The sequence below is a fragment of the Ammospiza caudacuta genome, chromosome 6, assembly GCF_027887145.1.
Source record: "Ammospiza caudacuta isolate bAmmCau1 chromosome 6, bAmmCau1.pri, whole genome shotgun sequence".
NCBI classification, from domain to species: domain Eukaryota; kingdom Metazoa; phylum Chordata; class Aves; order Passeriformes; family Passerellidae; genus Ammospiza; species Ammospiza caudacuta.
The window spans coordinates 49,490,390-49,507,202 of NC_080598.1; the positions used below are offsets into that span (position 1 = coordinate 49,490,390).

Sequence of the window (16,813 nt, forward strand, 5' to 3'; positions counted from 1 at the left end):
AACCATAAATAAGATTAAGGGAACCTATGAGAAAAGGCTGATAAAGCTGGGACTGTTTCACCTGAAGAGGTAAACCTGACAGTTCAGGGAGATTTCATCAATGTACAAAAATGCCTGAAGAAAGCATGTAAAAAAAGAGGGAGCAATGCTCTTTTCAGTGGTGCCCAGTGACAGGACCAGAGGAGGAAACACTTTTTTTACTGTGACTGAGCAGTGTCTCACAGGCTGGCCATGCAGGCTGTGGAGTATCCCTCCTTGGAGATGTTCAAAAGGCCTCTTCTGGGCAATCAGCTCCAGGTGACTGTATTTGTGCAAAGAATGGGGCAAGATGACTTCCAGCAATCCCTTCCACTCTGTGATTCTGTCACAAAATGCCACTGTAAGCTGATTTTCAACATTCATTTTGAAACCACAGCCAAGTCTTACTTTGTACACCCTCCAAATTTACATTTCATTCAACTGTATAACACAAATCCAAATTCTAAAAGCCACATTATTAACACTTCCATTTTATGAGATGTAAGACAAAAAAGGATATTGTTAAAAAACAACTGAACTTGGATTACCTACAGGTGAATGCTCACTGAACATGCACATCTTGCAAATACTTGAGCTTAAGAATATTTTTGTCTTTGAAACTACCTGAAAATGTAGAAAGCATTTCTCCTCAAAGACAGAGAGGTCTTATGCTTTCAGTTATCTAATGACCTCCTTCAACAAATAAAAAAAAAGCACATTAACAGCAACAAAAACCAAAAGGATCAAACTCCATTTTGCTGGAGAGACTAATCACATTCACCATGTCTACAGGAACGGCCTGACTGATGGAGAAACAGTCACTACTGCCACTAAAGGATGTGTCCTTTAGAGGACATCCTAGCTTACAATAATACAAATTCAATTTCTTATTTTTTACAACATATGCGAGGGTAGCTCTGAGAGTTATTAAGTCTTGCAACTGCTCAAAGTTGCCAGCTACTTCAAAGTTCCAGCCTGCATCAATTACAGCCTCTCTGGGCTCTATCAGTATTGTTTTGAACAGCACCCTTTAGAAAGAAAAGATACACCAACATTTCTAGAATACAGACAGTTACCATCATTGCTCCTTTTTTGTACAGGTGCGAGCGTATGCAATCAGTCCTGAAAGTCATAACTTACAGCTTTGCTCCAAGCATAAATAGTGAAAACTTTCCCAGGATACCAATGTCAGGGCCCTGAGCTTATCAACAGGCTCCACAACCTCTTTCACCAATCCTAGGAGTCAAGGCATCTCTGCTTAAGACCAACTCTGACAAAACACAGCTGAGTGACCTGTGTAGAAGCTCATCAAGGGCCTCTTCCTCAGGCTCCTGCATCAGCTGTGCTGTAGGTAAGTCTGTACTTGACGGGGTATCTCACTGATGCCAATCCATCAAACTCAAATCCTGACTTGTCCTCAAGCCTCTCTCCTCACAACAAACTTTTCTGATAACCACTGGACTGTTGCCCAAGCCTGTTCTTCTGGCACTAAACTTCTTCTGATCTTCTTGCACCACGGGTCAGTGAGCACATAGATCCATACTTGTTGTGGTCACCCTTGGCTCACACTAATGGAAAGAGCAGTCTCCCCATTCTGCTGCTTCCTGACAAAGCAGGAAGAACCTAGCCCAGAACCACAGTTCCTCCAGGAACAGCTTACAGGACTGAAGAATTTAGGTAGTTGAAGAGTTCAGCAGTATCACATAGAATATCTCATTTACTAGCTGTCAGCAAACTGGCCGCAAGCTACTGATCAAGTATCAGAGCTCCCTTGGTAAGCTTAAAAAGAAAACCAGGACCACAGGATCAATCAAAAGAGCACTATCATAACTGAAAATTAGTTGCAGTATGTAAAGGCCATATAGCAGGGGTTGTTCTAACAAGCTGCCCTGCTGAATGGATTTTGCATTTCAGGAAAATCACATGTAAAGACTGAAAAGCCTGAATTCATGGCAGAAATAGGACCTGTACCTTCAGCAAGCCTTAGAGGTGATCCTACTTCATAGATATTTACCTCAAAAAAAAAAAAATGCACCAAGGAAAAAAACTAATTTCCATAGAAATTATACCTGTGACATCTTTCACTGTCATTTAATAGCCCAGAATAACAATAATTACAGTCTTAATTCAGGAAGACATGAAAATTGGCAGAGAGACCTCTCACAGTTCAAAGATGTGATACAGGTTTAAAATTGGGGTGGGGGGGGGAAGGGGCAGAAATCTTGCCTTAACAAGGTCCTTGCCATACTGACTGGTTTCTTCTTTTTATTCACCTTTTTTTTTAAGTTTCAATTATTTTGGGAAACTTATTGGTGATAATATCCAGATTTAACACTGAATAATTAAGCTGTCTACACTAGAAAGTATTACTTCAACCAAAAAGTCTATCAGCTGAAAACTGTTGCTTCTGTAGCCATAAACTTCTATTCACAACCAAAAATATGTTATTCCTCATTTGTCTCCTGAAAAGGTCAAAGACGGGCAAAAAACAGTTCAGTGGTACACTGCTTAGACTGCTCTGCTAGATATAACAAAATCACAATGAAGACTAACATAAAAATGAAAGTTTATAGACGAGGGCAAGAATGGTTGCAATAGGGCAGATCAAGGTCCACTAGAGTTTGCAATGTCATCATAGGAAGAATTTTTTTAAAAGGATAGGGCAATTAACTGAACATCCTATCCTGGTGGCTGTTCCAACTGGAAGAAACCAGTTAAGCCAAAATACCATATTGGTTACTATGCCTCTTGCCACAGCTAGACTAATGATTTCTGCTTCCAAAACACACATGGAACAATGCTACTGAATTTTTCAAGCAAGAATGAGATTTGCCTGCCAGCAGATGCCATCAGAACAGGCAATTAAAGGGGACAGCAAGGGCAGCTAAACCTTGACCTGCATTAAGCAAGAAATCTGCGACATCTACCTCTGTGACCCAGGAACAAAAGCCAAGGGAAGGTCACACTTTCATCTAATGTCAAGTGGAGATTCAAGAACTCTTTTCACAGACTTTTACAATACCTGTGTTTGCTTTCACAGTGCAGTGCAATTGCAAGTCTACAAGCAATTATTTAAACCAGTTGCTGAAAATGGATTTTAAAGCAAACAACTAAGAGTAAAGAAAAAAAAAGTCTCCATTCTGCAGACAAGAAAAAAAATCCAGAAACAAATTATTGTCTGGGAGGAATGCAAGTATGTACCTCTCTCAACTTGGATAAACATTTGGAACTAAGTTCTTCTCAAAATCATTGGGTTTTTTTGAGAAGTGAGAGGCAAGAAAGAACAGCATACAAAGCAAAACCTGAAAACTCAGATTTCTTCAAACATAAGCAAAATTGTAAGATATGGAAGAGTACTAATTCTGGGAAGAATTCTGCTAGGTATTACTACAAGCCTTCAATAGTTAATTTTTTCCTTTAATGAAGAAAATCATATAGAACATGTCATTTAAACATCTATAGTTTTAGAGAGAACCAGATGTAATAGGTAAAGGAGTGGACAATTTTGCTCCAATGCAATCCATCTGGTTCTAAATTCATTTACATTTGTCTGTGAATCTATGGTTATATGTAGCAGAGCAGTCTAAGCAGTGTACCACTGAACTGTTTTTTGCCCGTCTTTGACCTTTGCAGGAGACAAATGAGGAATAACATATTTTTGGTTGTGAATAGAAGATTATGGCTACAGAAGCAACAGTTTTCAGCTGATAGACTTTTTGGTTGAAGTAATACTTTCTAGTGTAGACAGCTTAATTATTCAGTGTTAAATCTGGATATTATCACCAGGTTTTACAAAGTTTTTCACCTGGCTAAGTTTCATGGAAGTAAGGTATTCACAGTTATTCAAAAGAAAAAAATGTATGACAAAAATGGATTCATGACAATGGGAGTGCTTGCCCTCAGAAAATTACTTGTTTTCCCTTCAAAAACAGAATGAGAATTTTTCTGAGTTGACTAGCAACCTAATATCCAATAGAAGATTGGATAACAGACTACTTAACACAGATGGTGTTTCCCCTCAAAACAGCTTTTTTTTTTTTAGTGGTATATTACAATAAGAAAACAGCACCCTTGAAGCAGTCATTGTAAGAAATCATGATCTGTCTTGCAAAAATTCTTAGCAGTACTTTAATATTTTGACATCAAAATCTGGAGAGAAACTACTTTATACTCTGTTCCTCTGCATTACTGGTCCATGCTGGAAAAGCACAATCTTCATTGTGATAAGCACTGAAAAGGGAAACCTCTTGAGTAAAGGCCCAAACAGTCAACTGACCACTGACGACCTGGTTTTGCAATTAAATTAGTCCAGCTCAGTGATGTGCCTTTAGCGTGTTTGATATGTTCTTAATATTAATTTTCAGGATATTTAAACTGAGCCAACTGAAGTACACCAAACAAAGCAAAAAGTTTTTGCCATTATTTCATTTCTTTTTCCAAAACTAATTATCCAGAGAGATTTATAATTGATGTTAACGTCTGTGGACTAACTTCACTATTCAGTTTACTCTGGACTTTTTTCTCTTTGAAGAGATGTAAATCTACTTCTTATAATTGTTTCTTATGTTGACATCACTGAACAATTCTTTAACTAAAACACAAGCATATGTAGCAAGTCATCTAAAGCATAGATAATTTTACTCATTTTTGCAAGAGCATGCTCAGTGTTGGAGGATGCACTGTCTAATTGCAATGATAAGACATTATCACTTTAATTGGACAATTATAAAGGGTGTTTTAGAGTTAAATGCATAACTAATCTACTAGATTACTCATGTTAAGATTACAGTTCCTAAAGCATTAAGTGAGTCAAGTTGTAGTCACTTCCTTCTGTTCTGAACTACCTTTAAACTGCACTAAGAATGTGCACAAATTTCTTCCTAGTTCATCTACTAAAACTCATAGTGGACTAGCATCCAATCACTTTTCCTCCAATGGAATGTGCTTTAAAATATTTAAAAATACATACTACTTTTCTTTCCAGAACAGAATGTTCACTCTATCATCAAATAAACAAAACCAAAATTCAATAGTGAAAAGCATTTGAGTTATAACTAAATTTGCAACTCTCATCAAGAGATTTTCAGATGAAGAAACAACAATGTATAGGAATTATTCATTCTACACATCAGATAGAAGTACACAGACATGCACCCAACTGTCTTAGGCTTCAATTCAATCATCCCTCATATTGAATACCCATTTTTATTTACCCATTTTATTAAGGCATTTGTATGCTCACAGGCACACTGTTTGAAGATTGACAACATTCAGTATTCACTATCTATTTTTTTAAACTTCATTAAGCAAACACAAAAGCTTCAGAAAAAAACTTAAGCTAATGCAGAAGATGTGTACCAATACAGAACTGAGCACTTCACTACACTCTGGAAGAAAGTGTTCTTTACTGGATTTCATTAAGAAGAAAAACAATTGCATGGTCAAACAGATAATTTTCACAGTAATTCAATGCATGTGTTCATATTATTTTGCTTAAGAGAAAGATCTCTATGTATACTAAAATAAGATTTTTAAAGGATTTTAAAAAATGAAGTAGCACTTTAGCAATACACATCAGAATTAAGACCAGACCTGACTACTAGGTTAAACTGACATTGACCAAATCAGAACAAGTCCAGCTTAGAAGGGAACTATTAATAGTTAAAAAGATATAAGCTACAAGTCCACCAGATAAAGATAACACACAAATATGATGGAAAAAGACCCCAAAACAACAACTTGAGAGTTCTGGGGTTTTTAAAGATAAATGTATTACAAGACTTGAGAAAACAAAAAGAAAAAACAAACAAAAAAGCCCCACTGAAATGATTTCACTTGTGCAATGCACAAAATAGTGCTGTAGAAGTTTAAATTTAGTGTCACATGCAAATGTACTTTGAGACCCAGTTAGACAAACACTAAACTGACATGCATGAAAACATCAGGACTTTTGTCCTGATGTATTTTTTACCCCAATTTTGTTAATTCAATTGAGATTTAAAAACCATATACACTAGCCTTAAATTCATCACAGGGTTAAGGATGCAAATGCCATAAAAAGCAATACTGAATCTCTTTCAATCTCTTAATCTCTTACCTAATCCCATTATTTGGTTAGGCTAGTAAAACCGTAGGCCTTCATGAGCTTTTAAATAAAGTTTGTATCAAAAGTAATTTCATACTTTTGATACTGACCTTTCATACCTTGTGATACTGACCTACCCTATGTGAAAATTCCTTTTTATTGAACTACTATATTCCAGTCAGGTTATTTCTTCTTTTTGCATGTTAAGTAAGAGCACATTGCTTCATTTTAAAGAAAAACAAAGGCAACATCACTGTTGATTCAGTTGTAAAAGAAAAATTTCAGGTTTCAGCAAAGCAATACCATAAAATACTTTAAAGCTCTTAAAGCTGCACTGCTTTAACTGGGATGTTTAATTCTCGCATGTTATTTTCACATGATAACTAAACAGAGAGATACCTTGACAATGCACTCTTCACACATGCTTCAATAGCTGCATGGCAGAAATCAATAGGTTTTTTTGTTTTCCTACAAGTCACAGGCATTTGCTTCCCTTCACTCAAACAAGTGCTTAAGGAAAAGCAGCTCCCCACCTCTCCACCGCAGAACAGTCAATCTGCTGCAATTATTGTAGTCCTGTTTGATTCATTAGGTGCTCAGGTACATGAAAATCTTTAACAGTCATCAGATTATAGCAGAGATAATGAAAATACTGAATCATGATGTTTTCTAGCAAGCATCACTAACTACAAAACTATCCAAACATCATAAATACATGGTGAAGTATTTCTCTCTAATAAGAACTCCAAATATAGTACACATCTCTACTATGATAACTTTTATCCCTTTTTAATAACCTAAATAAAACTTGTGTCAGGTAATCAATCCAAAGAGAAGGTTACTAGAATAAACTCCACTTGCTTAAGTATGCACTTCTAATGGCAAAAGTCTTGCAAGAAGCAGGTGGACTGGCACGAACATGTGAAGAAAGGGAAAGAATTTAAGTACACTGCTCTGACTAAATTGCAAATGCTACACCTGTATCTGACTTACACAGTTGTAATTTTATTCGGAAATGTTACCCTAGTGAGCATGAAAGCAAGGCAAATTCTACCTGCTGTAAGTACATTGGTTCAGAAATGTAAGTTAAGTGTCGATTGTAATGAATTTCAAGTGCTCTAGTAGTAGCTCGATTATCTACAAAAAATACAATATGAAATGTCAACTTCTATGTGTAAATAGGTCATTTTAATCATGTTTAAATTCAGTAGTTAAATTACAATAGCACAGAAGAAAACTTAAGTCAAATGCAGACAATTTCTTAGATTTTGAAAGCAAACAACACAATTGCAATTACTTTTCTTGTTAAAAGAAACATGAGACCTGTTGAGATTTTTTACAGGGAAGACAAATATAAGATGTGAAAGAGAATAAAAGAAAAAATATATTTAAATGAACACACTTATAAGGGATATACTGAAAACAGAACGGATTAGAGTCAGAAGAACCAACATTAAATTTCCAAGGAGCAAGATGGCTTTATTTAATGACGGAGAAAAAAGAATCAAATTCAGAGTGTGGATAAAGCAAACAGTCCTCCCCTTTCCTTGCACTGCTTGTAAATGATGTGTCAAAGGTGAGCACAGATGAGATGTGCTTCTTAAAAAACCTGGTTTGAGACTTGGGGGTTCGGATTCATTTTAACATTGCTAACACAGTGAAGATTTAGGCTTCATTCAGCTTTGGATCAGAGGCTGGGGTACTGCTCCTTTTCTCACCCCTCAGTGCAGTAATACCAGTACTTGACTTTGTCCCTTGTGCCTAGCACAGCTCTCCTCACAGCTCTACCAGGTGCCACTCTCCCTAGCCACACCTTTCACTATCATTCTTTCCTGATGAAAATTGCATCTCTCTGCACTTACTCTCTGCTGTGCCAATCTGCTGCTAATCTCTTTCTCACACCAGTTGAGCTTCCTCTTGGTTTCGTGCTGTAACTTAGAAGGAATATACTGACATTATCTCTACTACTTCCCTGCTTCAGAAAGTAAAATTTAGTATCTTTTAAAATGGTCCCTCCCAAATCCTACCACACTCCATTTGAAATGCAAATATTCTAGAGGAAACTACCAGCCATCTATTTTTAGAAAATCCTTCTGCTGCCTCTAACAAAGACTTTTAGATCTGCAGTCCCAGATTCCAATACCCGTGAAACCTAATGTGAAACCCAAAAATCATCCATTTAAAAATTCTCAGAAGTAAAATCCTGCACACTTTTGACTCTCTGAAATCTAAAAAGCCTATTTGGAGATAGAACTGCATCTTACAAATAATTAACAGCTAACATCAATAGCGAGAGATCGCTGTTAGGTACAATGCACTTACTTAGTAAGAAATAAGCTTTTATCCTAAAAGCTTGCAATTAAGCTTATTAAAAGTGACACAAAGAGATGAGAAAAAGACAAGATAATAATACATTAATTATTATTAGCATAAGGAAGAGTCATAGCATACCATTTGCCTAGTCATTCCAATGAATTAGCACAGTCAAGGTTTTTTTTTAAAAGGCATCTGAAAATGAAAATGTAAGTGACTTTTCAGACTTATGCAGGTCTTTCCCTTTTCATGTCAAGGGCAGCAGAAGAAAGTATGAAAGCTTTTCAGGGGAAACTAGAACAAAGACCTATGACAACACTGGCAGGCCTAAAACCAATAAATTGAAAACTCAAAACCTAGTAACAGAGACAACTAGATTTTGTTCTATGATGTAGGAGTCTGGAATGCAGGATTTCCATCCTTTTTAAATGTGCTTAGCATGTCAACAAGACTTTGTCATCTTGCTCAATTCTGTCCACACTTACTGGAGAGCCAAATACTCACCTCATCAGTAAGAAACTCCTTACTTAGCCCAAAGTCTGTCAGCACCACATGGCCATCAGAATCAAGGAGAATATTCTCAAGTTTTATATCCCGATATATAATCCCCAACTGCAAACAGAATATAAGAAAAATATTTCAAAATAGTGTCACCACATCAAGAAGATATTGCTAAATGTTTTTAAATATAAAGAACCCAAAATTCACATTATTAAGGTAATCTGACACATGAAAGTCGAACCTCAAAAAAGACAATTTTTAAAGCCCTGGAAGAAATAACTAAAATTACATTTAAAATCTTAGAAATTACACTGTGCATTAATGTCTTAAAATTTCAAAGGCATACTGTATAGCCCTTGAATCTAAAAGTAAACAAATACTTGCTGTTGAGTGCAAAACTCAGTTCTCCTTTCATTAAGAAAATTGATCCTTCTGTTATACAGTCTAGACATAGACCACACATACATGCATGCTTTGTCATAGTCTACAAATCTGCTTATTCCTTCTGAGAACTGTAACACTTTTCACGTCTACAGCTGTGCTAGAACTCTATGACTCAGTTGTGTAGAAACAAGGAAAACCAAACATTTCAACTCAAAACTTGTTCATGTTCACTACAAATTAGTTTTGGTGACATATATTGGTTCACAAGGATTACTAGAAATGATCAAATAATTTGTCAATAACATTCCTCTTCACCCTGCAGGCAAAAAATTGTGGCCTTAATCTAGTGCACAAGGAGGGACACTTCATTGGGGGTTATTTCTAATTATACAACTAATGTCCCATTGCAAGACAAATTACTTTCATTTTAAAACTATCTAAAATAATAGCTCTCCTTATTAACTTTATATGATACCAAAAGAATACAGCTGTAAGTCCTCAAAAGCAGCACCAGAGTAAAGCCATTTTACCTTGTGGAGATGTTCAAGTGCCAAAACGATTTCTCCAATGTAAATTTGCACCTCATTTTCTGAGAATCTCTCTCTGTGTGAAAGATGAGTAAACAATTCTCCTCCATTTATATAGTCTAAAAAATAGAGCACAGAACCTTATAATTTCACTTTCTGACAATTTCATTTTCTTATTGAAATATTATTAGGTACTTTGTAAGCTATTTAGTAACACATTCTACTATCAGATGCTTTTCCTTAATTGTAATTTACTAGTATTTCATCATGCTGTACAATATTCAATTTCTTTCTTAGAGAACTGAAGGAATAACAAGACCCACTTCTAAATAAGCATCAAAACCATAAAATAAGCCTCAACTATTCCTAAATTATAAAGATGAGTTTTTCCACAAAATCAGTCTTTTAGTTATTTAGGAATATGAAAAGAAAGAAGCACAAATCATATCTACAAACAGAACCCCTGTAGACTCTTATGAAATACTCTGATGAGCAACAAGGCAGACTGACACAAAGAAAAGCAATTCAGAAAACAGGTATTAGGGGAAATAATCAATTTATTGACGGACAATTACAAAATTTTCCCTTCACAAGGGAAACCTTGATGGCAAAACTTACTGCAGATTATTTCCACATACACTCCCTCATGGAAACCACACTTTCATTCTTTGCAGGCTATGACACAAGGATTTTCCCACAGTAAGGGAGCGGGAAAAAAAATTATTACAACAGAGCTCCACTGTAACAGAAACGTATTTTAGATGTAGAGCTGTTTATGATAGCAGTGTACATTACAGTCAATAATTTGCAACCTCACAGCCCCCATTATTGCATTTGAGGTCTACATACACAGAGCAGGAAATATGCCCCACAAAATCTTTCTCAGTATTTTCTTGAATGTTGCTTCTGTAGATTTGTTGGTATAAAACACAAATCCATAAAAGGCATCCAATTCTATTTTAAGTTAATAGTTGGAAGGAGAAAGCATATATACAAATTATACATATTCTGATCTCTCTCCACTTTTCAGTTCTCCAGTTCCCTCTTTGAAAAGGAGTATTAATGGAATCAAACAACATGAGAAGGATTATTTATCTAGACCAGCAAGCAAATGAGAAACACTGAATGAAGTATAAATACCCTACATTTTAGAATTGCTTCCTTCTTCTAAAAAAACTTCAACACAGAAAAAGGTAACAGAAAACAAGTTTTTAAAATATTTCTAGCCAGATCTGCTAACTTAGTACAAGAGAAGCATTGAATTGCCATTAAATTATTCTAAGGACTGTGACAGATCCAAACCAAAGCTGCCACAAGGAGTGGCACAACAAGCTAAATTCTATTCAAGTTGTACACTAACCACAGCCCAATGAAACAAACAGCCTTCAAGTTATTGGTGCATGATCAAATGCATCACTGGCATAACAGAAAAAAAAATCCTGGTTACTTCAGATAAACTTCACCTGACAGTTCAGATTATTTAGCTATTTTTAAAGGATTAGATGTTTAACCTTGTGTGACAAGTTTTGTATAGAACTGATGGTACTCACATGGATGCAGCACTTGTTTCCTTTAAAGCCAACATAAAAATTGGAATCAACTCCCAACTCTGTTTTCTGGGAATCTGGCAGAAATGCAGCTGCATGTCTATACTTGATTTGGTCTAAATTCATATAGTTATGTAATCTGACAGCATGAAGAACTGTACTAAATATTGCACTGAGGCTCCAATTCTAAGACCTCTAAGAACTAAAATGGCAGCTAGCTCACACACTAAATTCAGCCAAGAACAAAAATAGGACCAATACTGGTTTCCCCCAAAATCCAGAAGCCTCTGAAACATTTTAATTCCTAGACTAAATTAAAGTGATTTACACAGACTTACATAAGACACAAAAAACTTGTAACAAACAGTTTGGGTTTTTTCCTGTCAGGGAGGGTGTGAAGCTCAGTTGATTAATAAAGTACCTTTACACCACATTAAGGAGGAGAAATTTTCCGTGTTACAGAATGTCATTAAAAGAAGTATAACTAATCATTCCTACTTTCTGCCAAAAATGAAGGAAAAAAAGGACCTTTCTGGCCCAAACAGATATGCTGAGAATGGATGAAAAAAAAAAATCAAAACAAAAGACCATAATTATATCTTAGTTATGAACTTCTTGCTTCAACCATCACCTCAACATTGCTATACAGCGGACATGGGCACGTGCCCTGTCTGCACTGTCTGCTACACAGCGTTCTTCACAACTACTGGGCTTGCTCCTTTTTGACTCTTATGAGAATCTAACACCAAGCTTTTAATTTTCTTTCATACAAGAGGCTTTTATAGCATTCTAATTATGTTTACCACCTAAACTTCCTCCCTACTATGTATTTATTTTTAGGCAACTACATCTATCTCAGGTTTCAGGGGGTTTTTTTGTTAGGGTTTCCCCTCTTTTTTTTAATATTTCTTATGGGATCTAAGGTGCATTTGAGCAAAAATTACCTGGACTTAAAGAATGGTTCCATAATATTTATAATAAATGTTCACATTTTCTCTCATTTAATCTCTCAATTTTTTCCAAATTGTTAGTCAATAACCTTAAATCCAATATAAATTTCAAAACCTTAATTTTTAACAGTTACTCTCAAGAAATCACAAAGCTATCAATATATTTCTAACTATTTATTTGTGACAATCTTTTATTTGTTTCTTTATTATCCTAGTCAGAGGAATTTACAAGAAACTATAACACAATTTTCAACTCTCATTTTCAGAAGGAGTTTAGTGAACACTCCATTTCAGCTCTACATATTTATTATTTAATGGTAGTATATGAAACTAAGATATGTGCATAGACCTTTCTAAGAATTGACAGCTAGAGGTGTATATTCATTTAATGTTAAAAAAATTTTTGCTAATTTGATGTTAATCAGACTGTTAATAAAGGTTAAAAAATTGAAGTTGTGGATAAAAAGGAATGCAAAACTTGCACTTCAATTAAAAGAACTTACTTCCTCAAACAGTTCACTAAAGAAGAATATTATGAAACCAAGCCCTAAATTAATCCTTCATTTTACAATTCTTTTAAAATACTCTATGCAAAAAGGTTTAAAAAATTGCTGGCAATTTTCTTACAAATACAACTCATACACCAAACACTAACATTTGCAGCAAATCTGAAAGGCAAAAATATTTCTAAAATTAGACTAGTACCAAACCTTATGAACAAGCTCCACTTCCAGCACAGAAATGTGTGATTTTGGACTGTCTCTTAGCACCCAAAAATTGAAATATGCAGGTATCTCAATACTCAAAGATCTAATTATCGCAAAACATTACCAAAAGCAAACGCTTCCAGGTGATTGATGAATACTCTTAAATGTTTTTTGCTGCATGTAAGTCACAGATAACCACTATCCCCTCCAAGTCAAAGTAGCACACTCGAGCTCAAACAGGAAAACCACAAACACAGACACTGCTGAAGATAAACAGTATTTTACTTCCTATGCTTTCTCATGCAATCTCCAAACACACTGTACTTTAGACCACATTAAAAAAACCTTACAAAACATTGAGATAAAGGGCTTTTTTTTTTTTTATAGAACTTTGAATCCTGAAGAGTACTCACCTAAAATGAGATGAAGCTTTGTATCTGTCTGGAAGGCATAATGTAAGGTGACCAAGAACGGTGATTGCCTAATGTGCTCCAGGACTTGTCGCTCTGTCCTTGTGTGCTCAGTTGTTTTGGCTTTTTGAACTATTGTTGCTTTCTTCAATACTTTCATGGCATACAGTTTCCCAGCATCATGGCCGCTTACTTTCCTCACTAGGAATACTTTTCCATAGGCTTCAAAATTGGGGAGAAAAAAAATCCCAAAAACAAAGAAAAGAAAGAAAAAGAGAGACAAAAACCACAAGTTACCTACTTGTACTACAGATCTGGCTGATGCCATTATTACTTTCAAATACTCATTGTTATGGCAGACAGTAATCACTCAGGCTAAAACTCTACTAAAACACTTTTCCTCTTCCAGATTGACCTCTTCCGAACAAAATTTCAAACAAATGAGCTTCATAAGTGAACACTGCAAGAGTGGGAAAAGCAATTGAACTTCTTCAGTATTAAAAAACAATTTTAAAAGCTGATGGTTTCATCCTTTGTAATAACCTAAAACATCCATACCTAGAATTATCAAGACTTCCAAGTAAGAGATGCTATTTTTTGTTCTTAAAATAGTCTGCTCATATTTGCACAACTTATAAACTTTCATTACTGGTTCTATAACATTGAAGTTACAAAAACCCATAGAATAGCCAATGAATTCTTCCCATGAGTATTTCATACACAGGAGCTTTCTGAGGCTCTCATAATGGACTTAAAAGAACTCCTGGGAACTCTACATAAATAAATTTTTTCTCTTTACCAGGCAAACCTGTAGAAACAGTAAAGGTTAGAATTAGCATGCAGTTCTGGGCCATGATCTCACTGCAATTACAGAGATATGGTGGGGAATCTTGCATAACTGGAATACTGTCATGGATAGCTACAGACTTTTTAGCAAAGAGGCCAGACAGGCAAGGTGGTGGAGCTCTCTTTTTGTAAGCAAAATGTATCAAGCAACCAAAATGTATCAAGCTTTGCCTAGGAGTGGATGAAGGAGGAGCCAAGAACTTGGGGATAAGAATTCAGGGACAGGCTGAAATGGGTGTTACTGTTATGGGTGTTTACTACAGGCCAACTGATTAGTTAGAGGAGGTAGATGAGGCCTTCCACAGACAGCTGTCACAGCTGTCACCATCACAGGCCCACAGTTCTCATAAGCACCACTACAGCTGCTGGAAAGGCATCACAGCTTGGCATGCAGGAGCCCAGGAGGTTCCTGCAGAGCACTGGTAATTTTGACATAGGTGGTGGGAAGCCCACAGGGAGAGATGTGTTGCTGGACCCTGTATTAAGAAACAAAAATGGACAGGTTGGGGATGCAATAGCTAGAGGCAGCCTTGACTGCAGTGTCCATGAGCTGGTGGAGTTCAGGATTCTGCATGGAAGAAGCATGGCAGTAAGTAGGATTATAGCCCTGGACTTCAGGAAAAATAACTCTGGCACCAATCTTCAAGGGCCTGCTTGGAGGAATCTCATCGGTTAGGTCTCTAGAAGGTAGGGTGGGTCCAAGAGAGATGCTGAATATTCAAGCAGCATTTCCCTCTATGTTTAAGATCAGGACATCCCTGTGAATAAGACATTAAGCAAAGAGAAGGGCTGGAGACCTGAATGGATGGGCAGGGCACTTCTGGCAAAAATCAGACAGAATAAGGAAGTTTACAGAATGTGGAAAAAGGGTCAGGCTACTTAGAAGAATACAGGAATATTGTCAGACTATTGCAGCTATGTGTCAGGGAAAGCAAAGGTCCACTAGGAGTTAAATCTGGCAAAGGACACCAAGGACAAGAGGGGCTTCTTCAAGGATATCAGCAGCAAAAGGAAGACTTGGGCAAATGTGGGCCCACTGCCCAATGAAGTAGGTGCCCTGGTGACAAAAGGTACAGAGAAAGCAGAGTTACTGAACACCTTTGCTTTTTACTCACTGCTAAGGCTGGCCCTCAGGAATCCCAGGCCCTGGGGGCTTTCCCTTGGTTGAAGATAGGGTTAGGCAAACTTGACACCCACAAATTCATGAGCCCTGGAGGGATTCACCCATGAGTGCTGAGGGATTTAGCAGATGTTAGTGTTAGACCACTCTACATCATCTTTGAAAGGTCATGGAGAGCAGGAAAGGCTCTTGAGGACTGAAGAAAAGCCAATACCACACCAGTCTTCAAAAAGGGCAAGAAAGAAGATCCAGGAAACCGTGGCCAAGTAGCCTCACCTTCATCCCTGGAAAGGTGATGGAACATCTATGCATGCATGTGGAGGAAAAGAAGGTTATCAGGAATAGCAAACATGGATGCACCAAGGGGAAATCATGCTTGAACAATCTGGCATCCTTCCATGAAGAATGAGATACGAAGATGATTACAGAACTGGAGTATTTCCTACATGAAATAAGAAGAAGCCTATTTCTTCTCTTTAGCCTGGAGAAGACAGAGGGGAATCTCATCTATGTGTACAAATATCTTACGGACAGGTGTCAGGAGGATGGGGCCACACTCCTTTCAGTAGTGCTCAGCAACAGGGTAAGAGGCAACCCACACAAACTGGAAACACTAAGTTCTTTAAGAATATGAGGACAAACTTCTTTGAGGGTGAAAGAACACTGGAATGGGCTACCTGGAAAGGCTGTGGATTCTCCAACTCTGGAGCCATTCAAAACCCTCCTGCACATAATTCCATACATGGGTTAACCTGATTTAGCAAAGGGGCTGGACCAGGTGGCCTCCAGTGGTCCCTTCCAACCCCAATCATCCTGTGATTCTGCAGTAGACACAACAGGACATTCTGTGAACGAATGAGTGTTACTTTTGTAGATGGCAATAGTCATTGCTCAAAGAATCAGGAGAAAGGAACTATGAAATTGTTGACTTCTTTTGATCAAGGTACTTAACAAGTTCTCTTACAAAAAAGGTCTTTAAAACACTAAAAGGTTATGAGTGCAAAGGGGGGAATCCTCTCAAAAATTGAGAGCTATTAGAAGACAAAAAGCTAAAAGCTAAAACTCAGCTTTTTCAGAGAAAGCAAGTCACCACTAGAATTCATCCTGCCTGATTCAGTCATATATGAACAAGTGAGGAAAAGAATTTGCTTGTTTTAGTAAATTATCCAATGCAACAGAAATTGAAGCTGACTGCTAAAAAACTCTACCACAGTATCAAAATGCCAAGTAGATGAAAAAGTAAAATGGCAGAAAAAATTTCAAATAGTAAACACACAATCCATGTGAAATACCATAATAGCACATAGTGTTAGAACTGAGGAGAGAAAAACAGCTGAAGTTACCAAAGACCACCCCAAAGAGAATGTTATAAACTTCAAGGAAAGTACTGAAGAAATTACACAAG

General features: G+C 36.7%; 1 protein-coding gene across 2 annotated transcripts in view; it reads right to left on the reverse strand.

Moving 5' to 3' along the window:
* RPS6KA5 (ribosomal protein S6 kinase A5) overlaps positions 1 to 16,813 on the reverse strand; it is a 66,740-nt gene that overhangs the window by 31,446 nt on the left and 18,481 nt on the right. Inside the window, exons 3-5 of one of the 2 annotated variants that reach the window (XM_058807980.1) lie at positions 13,446 to 13,664; positions 9,832 to 9,947; positions 8,921 to 9,028 (exon numbers count right to left, since the gene is read on the reverse strand). In XM_058807980.1, coding sequence (XP_058663963.1) covers positions 8,921 to 9,028; positions 9,832 to 9,947; positions 13,446 to 13,664 — 443 coding nt within the window. Of the gene's footprint in view, positions 1 to 8,920; positions 9,029 to 9,831; positions 9,948 to 13,445; positions 13,665 to 16,813 lie in introns of those variants that run through there. The other variant, XM_058807981.1, reaches the window with a different exon arrangement.